Raw genomic sequence first — 15,451 nt, forward strand, 5'->3', positions numbered from 1 at the left:
GGGTCTAAGTAAAACCACAAAATGGCGGCTCTAAAACACGGATCACGAAAGTTTTATGATATTCCAAGCGAAGAATTAACGAATTTAAGGCACAGTTATAGTCTTAAGAAGGAGAAAAATATTGAGGAACTCCTCGACTACATCGATCAGAGTTGTATTGGAAAAGATATAACGTTTACTGGGCCGTATGGTCCGCGGAAAGGTGAGCTTGTTCAGTGGCTTGTTGCACTGCCGGTGCGACTTATAACTTTATACGTAGTATGTCATTGAAATAAATTCTTTGATTTCTTTACCATTTACAGTGACTTATTGCGACTATACAGCATCTGGAAGGTAGGAATATAGCATATAAGTAAGACCTGACATAAAAATAGTGGGCGTCAATGATCTGAATGGTCTATTGCATTTAATATCCGCACCCCCCCCCCCCCCTGTTGAGGACAGGTCTTTCATTCTTACCCCTAAAGAAATCCGTTAAAACGTCTACAACTCTAAAGAAATCCACTGAAAATGCCTTAACCCCCAATGAAATTCTTGGAAAATGTGCTAAATCCTCGAGAATTCCATTAGAAATGCATTCTTACCCCCAAGAATTCCATAACTTTTCACCCATTCCCCCTGAAGAATTCCCTGATATTTTTATCTTACCCCTGAGGAAATCCACGGATTTTTGCCCTTGCCCCTGAAAAATTCCACTGCCCCTCAACAGGCCAGGAACAAAAATTTTATGCAATAGCCCAATGTTCGATCAATTACGAATTTGAGCACATGAAAGCTTACATAATTGGTGCAGCGACCACATTGGTTGCAGTGTTACTTGCATGTTAAAATCCAAACTGAATCAACAGCTTATCAGAGATACAACACTGCTCTCTGTAGAACTACGTGGTGGTATGGGATTATTGGCATTCATTTTCAGACGTCATCTTCCTTGAATGAGAAAAATTATTGCTGTGCATCTTGTAAACCCTTTAGGATAATTTTACACATGGTACCTATTTAGTTTGTATAGCGGAGGACTGCAACCCAAATCACTCAAAAAGTAGTTGAGTTTTATGTTTTTTTTCTTTAAATGCTCTACTTTAGATCTTTAACATTTATTGAAGATTACATAAGAGAGCAGGTCTTACCTCACTATGGCAACACGCACACAACAACAACTGTGACCTCCCTGCAAACCACTTTGTATCGTCATGAAGCAAGGTAAGTGGTTAAATGGTACATGCACATTCAGTGCCTATGTGCTTTGCAATCCATTTTTGTATCCATAGCTTAGAATTTACAGGGCTATAAATTTAGAGGGTTATTTAGGTTGTATCTAAAAATCCAGTATCAAATATTTCCAAGAATCTATTTTTTCATGTTGCCCTACTTCTAAAAAACTTGTGGTTGATAGCAAAATATTCTAGCAAAGTACCTTTGAATTATGTAACTCCCCAAAATTCTTAGACCTGACCAAACTTTAAGAGACAGATATGTAAAAATATTACAGTAAAATCTCTGACAGTGTCCAGCCCAGTCAAAATGTTTTTGTGCAGGCAAGATGGCTGGAGTAGTAGGCAGAAGAGCCCACAAGCTCTTTTGCTTGTTTGCACTGTAGGCCCCAGTAATCCTGCCACTCAACATACAGTCTGTTTACAAGTGTGCAACTCGATTTAAAAGAAACAATATTCATTTTTGGTTAAAATTTGAACTAGAAGAGTCATTGTATTTGTTTTAATGAACTTTAACCCATTGACGCCTGAAGGTTTTACGCACGCACCCACCCCTAAATACCTGGCTCTTTTACGGCATTGAACGCAAACGTATGAGTGAAAAAAATAAACCATATGTGCAGTAAATTTAGACAAACAATTAGTTTCTGAAGTAAACTTTTATTAAAACTAGACATGTTGAAAGACCAATTTATGACTAAAATAGATTATCAGCCTTGATAAATTGATCCCAAACCAAACTAAAGACAGCGATAAAATTTTATTCACCTCCGCGCGTCATTTTGGAGCTCGCAAAAACACGGAGACTTTGTACAAATTCTTAAGAAAAATCGTAAAATAGTCTGGTAAAAGATAGGTTTGCAATCTGTACATCTGACACTGTCATTAATTCAATAACACTTAGCTTTTTTCTTGGTACAGAAAACCGGTAATTCAAGATGATAAAATTATCTTCAAATCACGGCGGCGTGAAAAAGCATAAAAAACGCTTACAAAATTACAGAATTCCGACTACTAAATCAACACTAGCACCGCTTTCCACGCATTCCTTTACTATTAATGTTAATAGATACTCCTTTGTATATTCTGAAGCACTGTTGTAATATTCAAAAGCGATAGACATAAATCAAAACAAAGCGAAGCTTGACAATGAAGAAGCAAGTCTTCCGAAAGATAGATCTCAGATAACAACACGTGCCCAACAAATCTGTTCGCCTTCAAAAGTCTAAAATTCCGGACAAAAAATGGATAAATGACAGAACCTTGAAAGAAACTTTATTTAGAATTTATTTTTAGTTCGGAAGAAGCCAAGAAATTTGTTCACAAGCGTAAGAATATCAAAAATTTTCGAGCCGTGCTCTACTGCACGGCAGAATTAATTATCCACATGTTCATGTTGAAAGCGAAGTTTTAATTTTAGCAGGTGGCTTTTGGAGTCAATTGTACACTTAATGGATCTACCGATCCTTCAAAAAATTACATCCAAGTTCAAAGCAATAACAGTACATTACCATTTCGTTCTCAGAAGACTTGAGAAGCCGCATTTAGTCCGTGTTCAAGTCCGTGATTTGAATTCAAAACGCATTTGTAAGCGCCATTACACCATGTCTTCGCGGCGGTGGAAGGAAAGATAAATCCTTCATCAACAAGGTTTTAGCACTCTGTACTCCATGGTTTTCCGTTTTAGGGCCACTTTAAAATTCTATAGTGTTTCTCCTTTCTGTTTTAAGTCCCAAAGATGGTATTTTTCTTGTTCAGAATCAAAAACAAGGCCTTGGAAGTTTGTAAATACGTGCCGCGTGACTCCATGATTTCCTTGTACATTTTCAACGCACGGAATAAGACGAAAAACCTTCTTTCTAGGACCCCAAGAGTTCCCTAAAAATATGCGCAGAAAACAGATTCTGATTGGTTTATTTGCCCTTATTATCTATAGAACAATAAGAGAACCAAAAAAACTCATGGGAGGGAGGGAAAGGGCATTTGCCAACACGTGGTTTTCAAGGCCGGCTGAGGCTGGCACAGGCATTTTGGGGGTGGTTTTCGCACGGCCGGCTACGGCCGGCACAGGCACCAATGGGTTAATGTGAAGTAGGCGATAGATATTTTTTGTAAATGGCAAAAGCACTGGCTGCCAGGTCAGGGGAAGGATGTACATGTATACAGTGATTACACATAGTTCTTGGAATTTACTAAGTTTAAAGTAGTTTCATCATTTGGCTAAATTTACATTCTGTTTTATTTAATTAAGGGATATCATCAGAAATGCAGTGAATGCCAGTGAGAGTGATTCTGTGGTTTTTGTTGGAAATGGTGTGACAGGAGCAGTTCACAAGTTAATACATGCACTCGACTTTAAACAGCCTCCAGTGAGTTCTCTGTTGTTGTTGTCTTTTTCTAAAACTGTAATTCCCAATTTCGTACCCTAGCTCTTGAACAACTTGCCTGCCAGTACTAGTCAAATAGTTCCTAGTTTTGAAAATGGTTCACTAGTTTAGCTCTTTGCCTCTGACTTGTTTTCAAATAATTATTTCAAATATTTCTGATCCCTAACAAAGCATTTTTTCATGTGCTTTTATCAGATTGTGTTTGTTGGACCATTTGAGCATCATTCAAATCTTCTCCCTTGGAAAGAATTAGGAGCTGAGGTAAGGAAAGAGCAGAAAACATCCATAGATTGAAATACATTTCTAACCTCTAGGGCATATATAAAAATAACTATATTACAAACTGCAGTATAAATTTTAGATTAAACATTTTTTTGAAAGGGCACATCTGTGAAAAATGTCCTGTGTTCATAGCTTTTTTTACTGTTAGGTTATATGGATCAAGCAAAACTCCAAAGGCCTGGTTGATATATCAGACTTGGAATCCAAACTTAAGGTAAAGAACTTCTATAACTATGTAGAAATAATTTAATTTCTTAATTCTTACCTTATTGTTGTTTTTAATGTAATCAATGGTGATTTTGTATTTACACTGTATTACAGTATTACAGTATAGTACTCCTTATAACGACCTCATAAACAGAGCATACATTTTTTATATGGTGTCGCGGCACCCATATTTATTATTGGTGTTCCAAAACAAAGAAAGGGTCGCCATATTGGTGTACCGAGCCATTCCTCTAGAATTCCTGGGGGGGGGGGGGTACTCCCTATAATGGCCTATAATGGCCTATAAGGGGAGGCTCCGCCCGAAAGGGGTACCTTTTTCAGGCTCCAGGTATATAAAAGGGTAGGGATTTCACAAGTTTAGGTATATGAAAGGGTAGGGAAATCTGCCATAACGATATTTTAAAAGGCCTTTACATTAAATATTTCGAGCAGACGCAACTTTTGGCTGTATTGTCTTAAGTTATTAAGCGCTTAAAAATGACAAGAAAACTTCCCGTTTTAGGTAAATGTGATGTCGTGTAGGTGTATGAAAGGGATGCCTTTTAGCAATAAAAGGTATACAAAAGGGGTACCTTTCAAAATGGTATATAAAAGGTAAGGGGTTAGATCTCTGGGCGGAGCCTCCCCATACAAAACTTTTTCGAGTACCTCCCCGGGCTAGAATTAAATTCTATTTTTATGTAAAAACTGTGTTTTGTTTTCGAAAACCAATATGCCTGCCTGCTGGTCACGTAAGTGAAAACGCTCTATACAACAACTCTGTTAATGCTGAGGAATTATTCTCTTTATTCCTCGCGAAGCGAGGCCGAAGGCCGAGCATAGCGGAGTGTATAATTTTGTCCCTCAAAGGGATCAGGCGGGATGAAATCTCGTGTGGAGTTTACGGTCATATATATTTCTATATATATATATTTGTGAGCTTGGTGTTCTGGTGGCCTAATGGTAAGGCGTCGAACTTGAAATCAGATCTTCGAAACTAAGGGGGTTCGAATCCGGCTAGGTTTTTTTTTTTTTTTTTTTTTTTTTGTTGGTTCGAATCCTGAGCCTTTCATTTTTATCGTTTTTCTTTTCGGATTAAAATAACATTGATTCCTACATAATACTCCCTCAACGCCTATTCAGGCTATAAATCTTTCATCGCCATCAGGGGCGCGCGGGCGGAGGCTTCGAATCCTCCTGCCATTCGTTCTTCTTTTTTTTTTTAATGCCATCAAATAAATGTCCAAAATGCGACTATCCAATAATTTGTCGATGATTTTGAAAATAGTCTGCGCTTCCCAACGCTTTATACCTCTTTACGAACCAGAAAAAGCCACCATCTTCAAAGCGGAGTAGACCCTGGGAACGAGGGTGTCGCGGCCATGCCCATTGAAATTTCTAACAAATATATCTTCCTGCCTACTATACTGTGGAAAATTGAATATGTACAATTCAATAAATGTTCAACTTCAAATAATCCACTCCTTATTTATAACACCCCCCCCCCCCCTCCCCAACCCAGAGCTTCGCGAGGCCCTGCGAGTCACGTATTACTAGTTAATATAAAGCCCCCTAGACCACCCTGTTGACAGGTTAACAACATTCCATTGTTCATTGTTTTTTTCTTACTTTTAGCTTTACTCTTCAAAAGGCAGACAGCTGATTGGCTGTTTCTCAGCGGCATCCAATGTGACAGGTATTTTGACAGACACCAATGCCATCACTGCCTGTCTGCACAGACATGGTGCTCTGGCCTTCTGGGATTATGCCACTGCAGGTATGGAAAGAAACGAGGCAATTTGTTGATTGAATACACTCATGCATACTGAGCACAGTCTTTTGTGTAATTAAATTTACAATACATGCACTTGTAAGTCTAATAAATATTGGCTGCTACATGCAGTGGAAAGCATATTATTTGACAATAAGAGATTATAAAGAGCAGTTTGTTTTAAACATTGAGATTACCAAATTTGTAATTTAATTGTGATACAGTAACATGTTTGTTAAATCAATTAATGTTTTTGTGCATTTTAGCTTCACTATTTTCTTTCTGTCTTGAACATTGTAGGACCTTATGTGGATATCAACATGAATCCTTTGGTAACCAGGTGATCTATTGTCCCTTTATTTGCTGTGTGAGGGATGACATATAAAGTAAATAATAAAGGGCAACCTCGAGCCAAGTGGCGCATACAGCATTATTTTGCCGGTACCCATTTATACACCTGGGTGGAGAGAGGCACTATAAGAGTTGAGTGTCTTGCCCAAGAACACAACACAGTGACCTTCGCCAGGGCTGGAACCAGAAAGTGGGGGGGACAGGGGGGTCTGAGCCTCCCGCCTCCCGTACCTTTTACTCCCGCCTCCCGCCCCTTTCCGTAGCTTTTCTCTCCTGTTTGTTCCATGTCTATTGCGAAATATAATGAAATGTTACGAAATTTCACTCGTTTTCTCCCGGTTCCCGCCACCTTAAGAATCCCGCTTCCCGGCCTCTCTCCTCCCGCTTACGCCCCTTTTCTCCTGGGCTCCTGCCCCCCTGTCCCCCTCCACCAGAAACCTCTGCTGCGGAGTCTGGCGTGCTAACCATTATGCCACTGTGCCTCCCATGAGGGATGACGTATAGCACTGGATTTAAGAGGAAATTTCGACTCAGACCAAGCGGGCAGTGGCACAAAAGTTGCACTTCAGAATTTTTGATATGCCGCCTAAAGAAAGCCTATGGTAGGCCTAGAAACGTGGTGGGATTTTTTTCTTCAAATATTTTTTCAACCGGTCAAAAACTTACAAAACCGTTATGAACCCCAGTGTCTTCTTAAACACACAAAATAAACATGACTAATACCGTGTCGTAAACTTCGCACTGGCTCATTCGCATTAAATGAAACCCCGTTTTTGAGCCTAGAAATGGACTATTGAAGTGTTTATAAGTCATTTGAGTCCAATCTTTCTTCTGTAAGTTAATTGCGAAGGTTACGGCGAGCCGCTGAAAACCACTAAAATTCGGTTGCTCGTAATTCTTAATTTGGCGCTCTTTTTCGAGAAAGAATTTCTCTACCCGGTAAAACTCTAAATAACTTGAATTTCAGATATTTTGAAAGGGGAAATGCCATTCTAAAACCTAGTGCAAAAATTTATTTCGGGCTCTTTATACGCGCTGAGTGCGAACGCTCTCAAAATACTTATAATTACAAAATTATCTGTCACTGAAACGTAAACAATACTCACATTCTTCCTGCCTGAGAGTCCAAAACGTCTTCTTCTGAGTCTTTCCTCCGTTTTCTACTAGTATTTAGATGTAATCTACAGCAGAAGTTCCCTGTTAAGATCATCCTGAACACCATATCTTCCAAATATCGAGAATAAAGCGAATTTCGAATCCTATCGCCATCTTTAATAGCGATCAGTCTTCAAGCGTGCTGTCGACAACTTCAGTACATCTCCGTGTTGACATTCAACATTCGACCACTCTCAGGTCTGCCATGATATATTCCCATCTCTTGTTAAACAGCTGTCGAATAAATATACCCTTCTTGTATCAACATTTTGATTTCTCGACCGAAATACCGGTCCGTTCATTTCTTCATGGTCAAGAACAACGCACTGGAACCAGGCAAACTGTTGTTCTCCGATTACATGTTGACTAAACTTGCGTGTCACGCAATCCCTTTCCTTAGTCACTCGGTTGTTTTTTTGTTACACGATTTCCATAAATGAATTAAAAACACCCGATAATTCGAAAGATCAGGACGTCTAAATTAAATATTCTGGTTAACGCTGTGCCAACATCCCTTTGTGACCCTTCACGAAAAAATCGTAAACTAGTCCTGATCGTAAACAGACTTACCTTATTATAGGAATATAACGAAGCATTTTAACAACGCGAACAAAATATACGCGTAATAAAATTAACGCGAATTTAAGAAATGTTCTGGTTAAATGCTTATAGTAAACGTGTTTATATTAATTAACATCAATAAAATTAAGGCGAATTTTTGAAATTCGCGTTAATAACATGTATCGTTAATTTCCTATAATAAGGTATGTAAAGGTTTAATATAGCGCTCATTGTTTCACTATACTCAATCAACTAAAGGTTGAAACAATATATGGTAAACCATTATTTGCAAGAAACAGAATCTTGGCCAAAATGATATTTTCAACAGATGGCTTGGCCCACACCATCGCCACTAACCCACTAACCCCTGCCTACACGACGACGAGCGGTACTCCGCCTGAGGTCCAGATCATATGTCCTTTTGTGAAAACAGGTATACAGCAATACAGCAAACAGAGACCTTGCCCTGTTAACTATTGTATTGAGGTATCCAGAACGACATCTTCACTTTGGGGCGGAGCCTCCCGTGGTTGGGTAAGTGGTGATTGGTCAAAGACATTGCGAAAAAAAAATAGATCGATCATTTCGGTCAATACGATTTGAAAGGCACTGCCTTTTTTCTTCATCAGGCACAACCATGGGCCCCTACCTGGCACAACTGTCTCACGGCATATAGTCCTACATATCTTCCGATCCAGTTAAAATAACTGCCGTATTCCATCGAATAAGCGCCGTCCCCGAATAAGCAAAGCATTTGAATAACGCCGCATTTGGGACAAAATGTAAATAAGCGCCTCCTCCGAATAGAAGAGTCCCGATGCGGTGCTTATTCGAAGAATTCCCTTTGACCGACAATGGAACTCTAAAACACTTAAAGTGAATATATTACACCATAATTCGATCATCAAGTGCTCTGTCCAGAATTATAACAGTACGTAGTTTTGTTGTGAAGGCCGTTCATGAACTTTACCGTTACACCAAGCCCAATTTCTCTCTTTCTTTTTCCGGGTACCTGTGCAAGTAGTCTGTTTTCAGTGTTTGCTTTGTTTCAAAAGTGGTGTCCTCAAACAGACGCCGTCCATATCTCTACTCTTATATAACATTTTGACGTAATATATCAATCACGAGAGGCAGTGTTTCATCGGAATATCCAAACTCCGAGAAGAGAGTTGAAAATACGACGCGCAGCGGAGTATTTTTGACGAAATTCGAGGTGTTTGGATAGCCGATGAAACACTGTCTCGAGTGTTTGATATATCTTCTCGATCAAAACAAAAACTACGGAGTAAACGGAGAAATAAAATCGTAAAAAATCTATGCTAATTAAGATCGGGTTTCCAAACCACCGTCACGGTTATAATATTCTTTGTTTTAACTTGATGAATTATTAATGAGTTTGAGAAAGAAAAAGTAACAACAGGCAAAAACGAAATAGTCTGTTTTACTCTACCAATTACTCTTTATGAAATGTCAAAAGGGGTAAGGAATTATCCCTTATATTACTTTTCTTTTAATCCACCAAACACCGGGCAGTCGATCTATCTAAATATTCTAAATTGTTTTCTTTTATTTAAAGCCGAATGGACCCCTGTCGAAAGTGAAAATTTAATTAAAGTAGAAATACGTGTCACTTCTGGAGCTACGTAAAAAAGGCAACATCCTCAATTTTATTGATGGTTTATACACGTTTTTATTTCGTCAGGTAGCGAAAAGGAAGTTTTATTTTGTCTTCAAAAGGATATAGGGTTGAGCTCATGGGGGGTACTCGGGATTTCAAATGACGGGTATGATCGAATGGGAGCGAAAATCATGACCCAAAAAATCCCTGAGGCTTCCAACAAAACCCAAAAAAACCCTGGACCAAAAAGCAACCCCCAAAAAATCCCATTTCAAATTTCTAAGCCACGAAATAAATCAGAAAGGGGGAATATAAGATATAACACACAAAAAAACACATTAGAAACACGTTGAGTGTTTGTACTTTATTCACAGAACTATGTGGTCAAAGTATTGCCACGAATTTTGAGATTGTTTGTAATACCCCCAAAAATCCCTAGTTAAATCAAGCCACCCAATAAAATACTTGCCAAATTTTGCTACCCAAAAAAATCCCGGAATCGAAAATTTCAAACCCAAACAAATCCTTCGATCATCCCCGTAACTTTAAATCCCGAATACCCCCCCCCCCCCAACTGGGGGGTTGAGTGCCTTCGGTGAGGTGTAGCGGAGAGGGGGAGGGGTGATGGAGTGGGTTCAGCACTTGCGATAACAATATTATTTTGGACAAGACGTTGCCGCTCAGAAATGATTTGCCGTTAATTTAACCTTTGGTTGTTTGCATATTGTAAAACAACTGCTGTAGAGGCTTCTATTTTGATTGTTTTTCGTCGAAACTGTGCCATAATCCCCCTACTTGTTTTAGGTAGATGGAAAGGGTCGAAATTTTTCACGTTCTCACTAAAGTTCTCACATTTTTTTCCGAAAAGGATCATAATTGTTCTTTTTTCATCAACTCGGCTGGGTTATTTTTAAAAGAACAATCATGATCGGTTTTGGAAACAAAAATGCGAGAACTTTAATGAGAACTTGAAAAATTCCGGCGGAGTTTTTCAAGTTGAAATTCATTTCGACACTTTCCATCCACTTCCCCTTAAACACAAAACAATTAATTTAGACGTCCTGATCTTTTAAATCATCGTGTTTTTTATTTCATTTATGGAAATCGTGAGCAAAAACCTACCGAGTGACTAGTACGAAAGCGATTGCGTGACACGCAAGTTTCAAATTAGTCAACATGTCATCGGAGAACAACAGTTTGTCTGGTTTGTTTCCGACCATGAAGAACTGAACGGACCGGCATTTCGGTTGAGAAATCAAAATGTTGATACAAGAAGGGTATATTTATTCGACAGCTGTTTAACAAGAGATGGGAATATATCATGGCAGACCTGAAAGTGGTCGAATGTTGAATGTCAACACGGAGATGTACTGAAGTTGTCGACAGCACGCTTGAAGACTGATCGATATTAAAGATGGCGATAGGATTCGAAATTCGCTTTACCCTCGATATTTAGAAGATATGGTGTTCAGGATGATCTTAACAGGGAACTTCTGCTGTAGATTATATCTAAATACTAGTAGAAAACGGAGGAAAGACTCAGAAGAAGACGTTTTGGACTCTTAGGCCGGGAGAATGTGGGTAGTGTTTACGTTTCAGTGACAGATAATTTTGTAATTATAAGTATTTTGAGAGCGTTCGCACTCAGCGCGTATAGAGAGCCCGAAATAAATTTTTACACTAGGTTTTAGAATGGCATTTCCCCTTTCAAAATATCTGAAATTCAAGTTATTTAGAGTTTTACCGGGTAGAGAAATTCTCTCTCGAAAAAGAGCGCCAAATTAAGAATTACGAGCAACCGAATTTTAGTGATTTTCAGCGGCTCGCCGTGACCTTCGCAATTAACTTACAGAAGAAAGATTGGACTCAAATGACTTATAAACACTTCAATAGTCCATTTCTAGGCTCAAAAACGGGGTTTCATCTAATGCGAATGAGCCAGTGCGAAGTTTACGACACGGTGTTAGTCATGTTTATTTTGTGTGTTTTAGAAGACACTGGGGTTCATAACGGTTTTGTAAGTTTTTGATCGGTTGAAGAAATATTTGAAGAAAAAAATCCCACCACGTTTCTAGGCCTACCATAGGCTTTCTTTGGGCGGCATATCAAGAATTCTGATGTTCAACTTTTGTGCCACTTATTTTTGTTTTCGCGCGGTATTAGTGGATCTTTGCTCTTAATACATTGTAGTAATATTTTTGGCCAAACTGACTGAAATTTTCTCCCTGATTCCAGTTACATTATAAGCAGTGTAGTTAATTACCCTACCTATTATTATTGTGAAAACTAGTTGTGTAACAGGAATTATGTCTTTTATCTGAATGGAGAAGCTAAAGGAAATTAATACTAATACAGACTTTGCCAGGAAGCATTTCTTAAAATGTTGTTGAATATTTCGAATTTTAACTTGATAATGATGACATGGCGTCATCGAAACGTCGTTCTATTTTCCTATCGCTTATTTTTCTTCTCAAATGTTTCACAAAACATTTTGTTATTCGAAATCTCAAATGTTGTTGAATAGTTTTGTTCAATCTTCTAAGAGTACATGTGCCTTTGTATGTTTCTTATAGTGATGACCAGGGGCTTGTCTACAAAGATGCAATTTTTCTTTCAACACACAAGTTTGTGGGAGGAGTAGAAACACCAGGTATTATTATAAAGTAAACTAGAACTTACATAGGCTTTGCTTGTTTTAAAATACTCATCTATTTAAAGAAAAATCTTTAACCTTGTGTTATTTGCAGGCATCCTTGTAGCCAAGAAAAGTCTGTTTGTGAATCCTGTTCCCTCAGGTTGTGGTGGTGGCTCTGTGTTCTTTGTAAGTATACAGAAGAAATGTTTTTTTAGGAGTTTATATTAAGCTTTATGTTTTAATGTTTTGTGGGAGGCATGGTGGCCTAATGGTTATCACGCTGGACTCCGGATCGAACGGTCCAGGTTCGAGCCCTGGCCAGGGCACTGCGTTGTGTTCTTGGGCAAGACACTTTACTCTCATAGTACCTCTCTCCACCCAGGTGTATAAATGGGTAATGGCGAACTAATGCTGGGGGTAGCCCTGTGATGGACTAGCATCCCATCCAGGGGGGGAGGGGGGAAATACTCCTAGTTGCTTCATGTTACAGAAACCGAGAAACACTCTGGCCTGATGGGCCACTAGGATCAACACAGTCTTTACCTTACCTACTATGTTTCAGTGACATTTGCGCAAGTTTTTTTTTTCGGCTTGATTTCTTTCTTTGGCAGACTGAGATAAAGTAAAACTATTTGGATGATGTGAATGGTGAGAGGGATAAAATTGAAAAATTACCAATAAACTCTAAAATATACAGCCAAAATGACAGTAGTTTCTATAAATGCTATCAATTAAAATGAGCTTTTAGATAATGGCCTACTTTCAGACTGACGATAATTTTCTCGTGATTTGCTTTGCGTTGTTTATGTTCCATGTTTAGGTGACAGAAAACTCTCACAGATACCTAAAAGAGATTGAAATGAGAGAAGAAGCTGGCACGCCTGCCATTGTAGGGGCCATTAGAGCTGGCCTCGTCTTTCAGCTTAAACAGGTACATAACAACCATCTGGAAACATAAATTATTCATTGTGACAAATGAAATTATTCGTAGTGTTGTCAGATTCTATTGTTAGAAAAATAGCTGCTTTCAAGTTAAAGAGTTTTGATTGCCAAATAAATGGTCAAAGGATCAAAATAACTGTATTTTGTCTCACTCGTCCCCAGTCGTCTTTTGAGTCCATCATAAGTCTAGGAGGGAATCGTGGGATGGAAAAAGGAGATTGAAGGAGTCTCTCATCTTCCTCCTTGTCATCACCCTTCGCATCAAGTGCAATTTTCGCATAAGAGAAGAAACTGAATGACTGGGGGTGAGTCGGGTATTTTGTTTATCAGCCAAAATATTGCTGTGGATATTTTGAATTCAACCTTTTCAAATTAAATTTCCTTCAGGAAATTGGATCAGCTGCCATTATGGCTAGAGAGGAAGATTTATGCAGGTTAGTTATTATGTCTTCAGTCACAAAATGTGAAGAGAGTAAAGGTTGGATGTATTAAGAGATTGTCCCAAGAAGATCAAGCATTACTTGAAGTCTTACAAAGAAAAACGTTTTGTGCCACGTCCTAATTTAGTTAAGAAGCACTAAAAGAGTTAAAAACCAAATTTGAAATTGGTTTGATATACATCAATGTGTTAAAGTTCTAACAACAGCCAGTGTGCATCAATAATAACATATGAAATGAATATATGAAATTCATATATTTGTACTGCGGATATACATTTTAAGCAAATGAAAGATCATCGCAGTAATGTACTCAACTTAAGAGGTTGAGAAAAGCAAGCCTGAAAAAAATTCAGGCTTGAACGGGAATCGAACCCATGACCTCTGCGATACTAGTGCAGTTGGTAGTACATAGTTGGATTGTTGCCCATGTACTGTAGCACTCAAGTGTGGCCAGGAATAGCCTGCGAACACAGAAGGATTTCCAGCGGTTTATTTTACAGCAGCAGCCAGAAATCAGGATAGGCCAAGAATGAAAGTAACTGTTCCTTAATGGAAGATTTCTTGAACTAAAAGTTCCAAATTGTAAAATGTCTTTTTTCATTCACAGGAGAGCATTGGCCTCATGGAGCAGCAGCAGTAATCTTGTTCTTCTAGGGAACACGGCTGTCCGTCGACTGCCCATCTTCTCCTTCCTTGTCAGGCATCCAATTTCTGGGGTGTTCTTACATCATAACTACGTGTGTGCCCTGCTAAATGATCTGTTTGGAATACAGGCTCGTGGAGGCTGTGCTTGTGCTGGCCCCTATGCACAGGTGCCAACTGTTCTTGTAAAATAACATACCGTAACGTAACGTAAAGTCACATAAACAAGATGAGAGAACTAAAAATTATCTTTAAGTAGTTACTGTAAGAGGAACCGTAATGCACAGCCGTACCGTAGCTGTTACGCTCTTCGAATTGGTTAGAAATGTTTAAGCCCAGTAAATTTTATCTTAAACAAAATTTGTCTGGCTCTGGTTTTGAAATGATATAATTGATCCTAGACAAAATTTTGTTTCTTGATAATCTATTTAACTCAGCAGTAAACAAAGTTAGTTCGAAATTAACAGTTGAAATTATTTTTTGTTGCTGTTTGTAGAATCTTTTGGGGATAAACGAACAACTGGCAAAAGAGATTGAAGATCTTCTATTGGAAGATAGGTGTGTGTCTGTGTTGATTTCATTTTGTTCTTTTTATACCGGCCTAGAAAACTGTCTCTCTGTTTTGTTTTGATCATTCTCATTTTTAACCATATTATTTATTTATTTTTTGTTTTATATTTTTCACAGTCGTTTGGACAGGGTTCATCTTCGGCGATATCACGAATATTCTGAACGAGAAATTTTAAGGTAAGTACAGTGTAAAAAGTGCTAGTGGTAGATTTTGTTCTTAATCGTTCTTTTTTAACCTAATTGAAACATTCATATGTAATAAGTCAGTTCTCTAATGTGTGTGACTTATTGACTGAGCTCTCAAATTGTGGTAGAAATGATGAAGTTAACGCAGAAGTTCGTAAGCTGGGAAAAAAACCCCGCCAGATCAGATAGATGCTAGTCCGTCGAGGTTACCAGTATTTTGTCAAGTTGCCCAAACAGATTGCTGCTGGCCATATGTACAGCTGACTAGAACAATAACAAATTGCCCAATTCCCTTTATAAGACACCTTGCAAGAAATAATCAGCGTTGCTAAGTTTGGAATATGTTCCGTTGAATATAACTACCATGATTACCCGCAGGCGTGTCCCATAGAGAGAATAGGTTTATTTCGACATATTAAAATTAAGCTTGATAACGAGGGCTAGAGGACGCACACAAAAGGAATTTTACAAGCATGTTTAGTCGTTTCTT

The 15,451-nt window shown here is 38.5% G+C and overlaps 2 protein-coding genes across 2 annotated transcripts in view; one reads left to right on the forward strand and one right to left on the reverse strand.

The window, feature by feature from the left end:
• Positions 1-15,451, reverse strand: part of LOC144653540 (dual 3',5'-cyclic-AMP and -GMP phosphodiesterase 11-like) — a 260,413-nt gene that overhangs the window by 13,637 nt on the left and 231,325 nt on the right. The gene's annotated exons all lie outside the window — the stretch shown is intronic.
• Positions 1-15,451, forward strand: part of LOC144653529 (uncharacterized) — a 22,914-nt gene continuing 7,463 nt past the window's right edge. Inside the window, exons 1-15 of the mRNA XM_078513526.1 lie at positions 1-202; positions 303-333; positions 1,087-1,203; positions 3,466-3,583; positions 3,797-3,862; positions 4,032-4,097; positions 5,726-5,867; positions 6,162-6,201; positions 12,120-12,196; positions 12,294-12,367; positions 13,002-13,112; positions 13,511-13,557; positions 14,171-14,375; positions 14,702-14,763; positions 14,893-14,952. Of these exons, the coding sequence (XP_078369652.1) occupies positions 22-202; positions 303-333; positions 1,087-1,203; positions 3,466-3,583; positions 3,797-3,862; positions 4,032-4,097; positions 5,726-5,867; positions 6,162-6,201; positions 12,120-12,196; positions 12,294-12,367; positions 13,002-13,112; positions 13,511-13,557; positions 14,171-14,375; positions 14,702-14,763; positions 14,893-14,952 (1,397 nt within the window). The 5' untranslated portion in view covers positions 1-21. The remainder of the gene's footprint in view (positions 203-302; positions 334-1,086; positions 1,204-3,465; positions 3,584-3,796; positions 3,863-4,031; positions 4,098-5,725; positions 5,868-6,161; positions 6,202-12,119; positions 12,197-12,293; positions 12,368-13,001; positions 13,113-13,510; positions 13,558-14,170; positions 14,376-14,701; positions 14,764-14,892; positions 14,953-15,451) is intronic.

The sequence above is a fragment of the Oculina patagonica genome, chromosome 5 (genome assembly GCF_052425735.1).
Source record: "Oculina patagonica isolate OP01 chromosome 5, crgOcupat, whole genome shotgun sequence".
In the NCBI taxonomy this organism is placed as follows: domain Eukaryota; kingdom Metazoa; phylum Cnidaria; class Anthozoa; order Scleractinia; family Oculinidae; genus Oculina; species Oculina patagonica.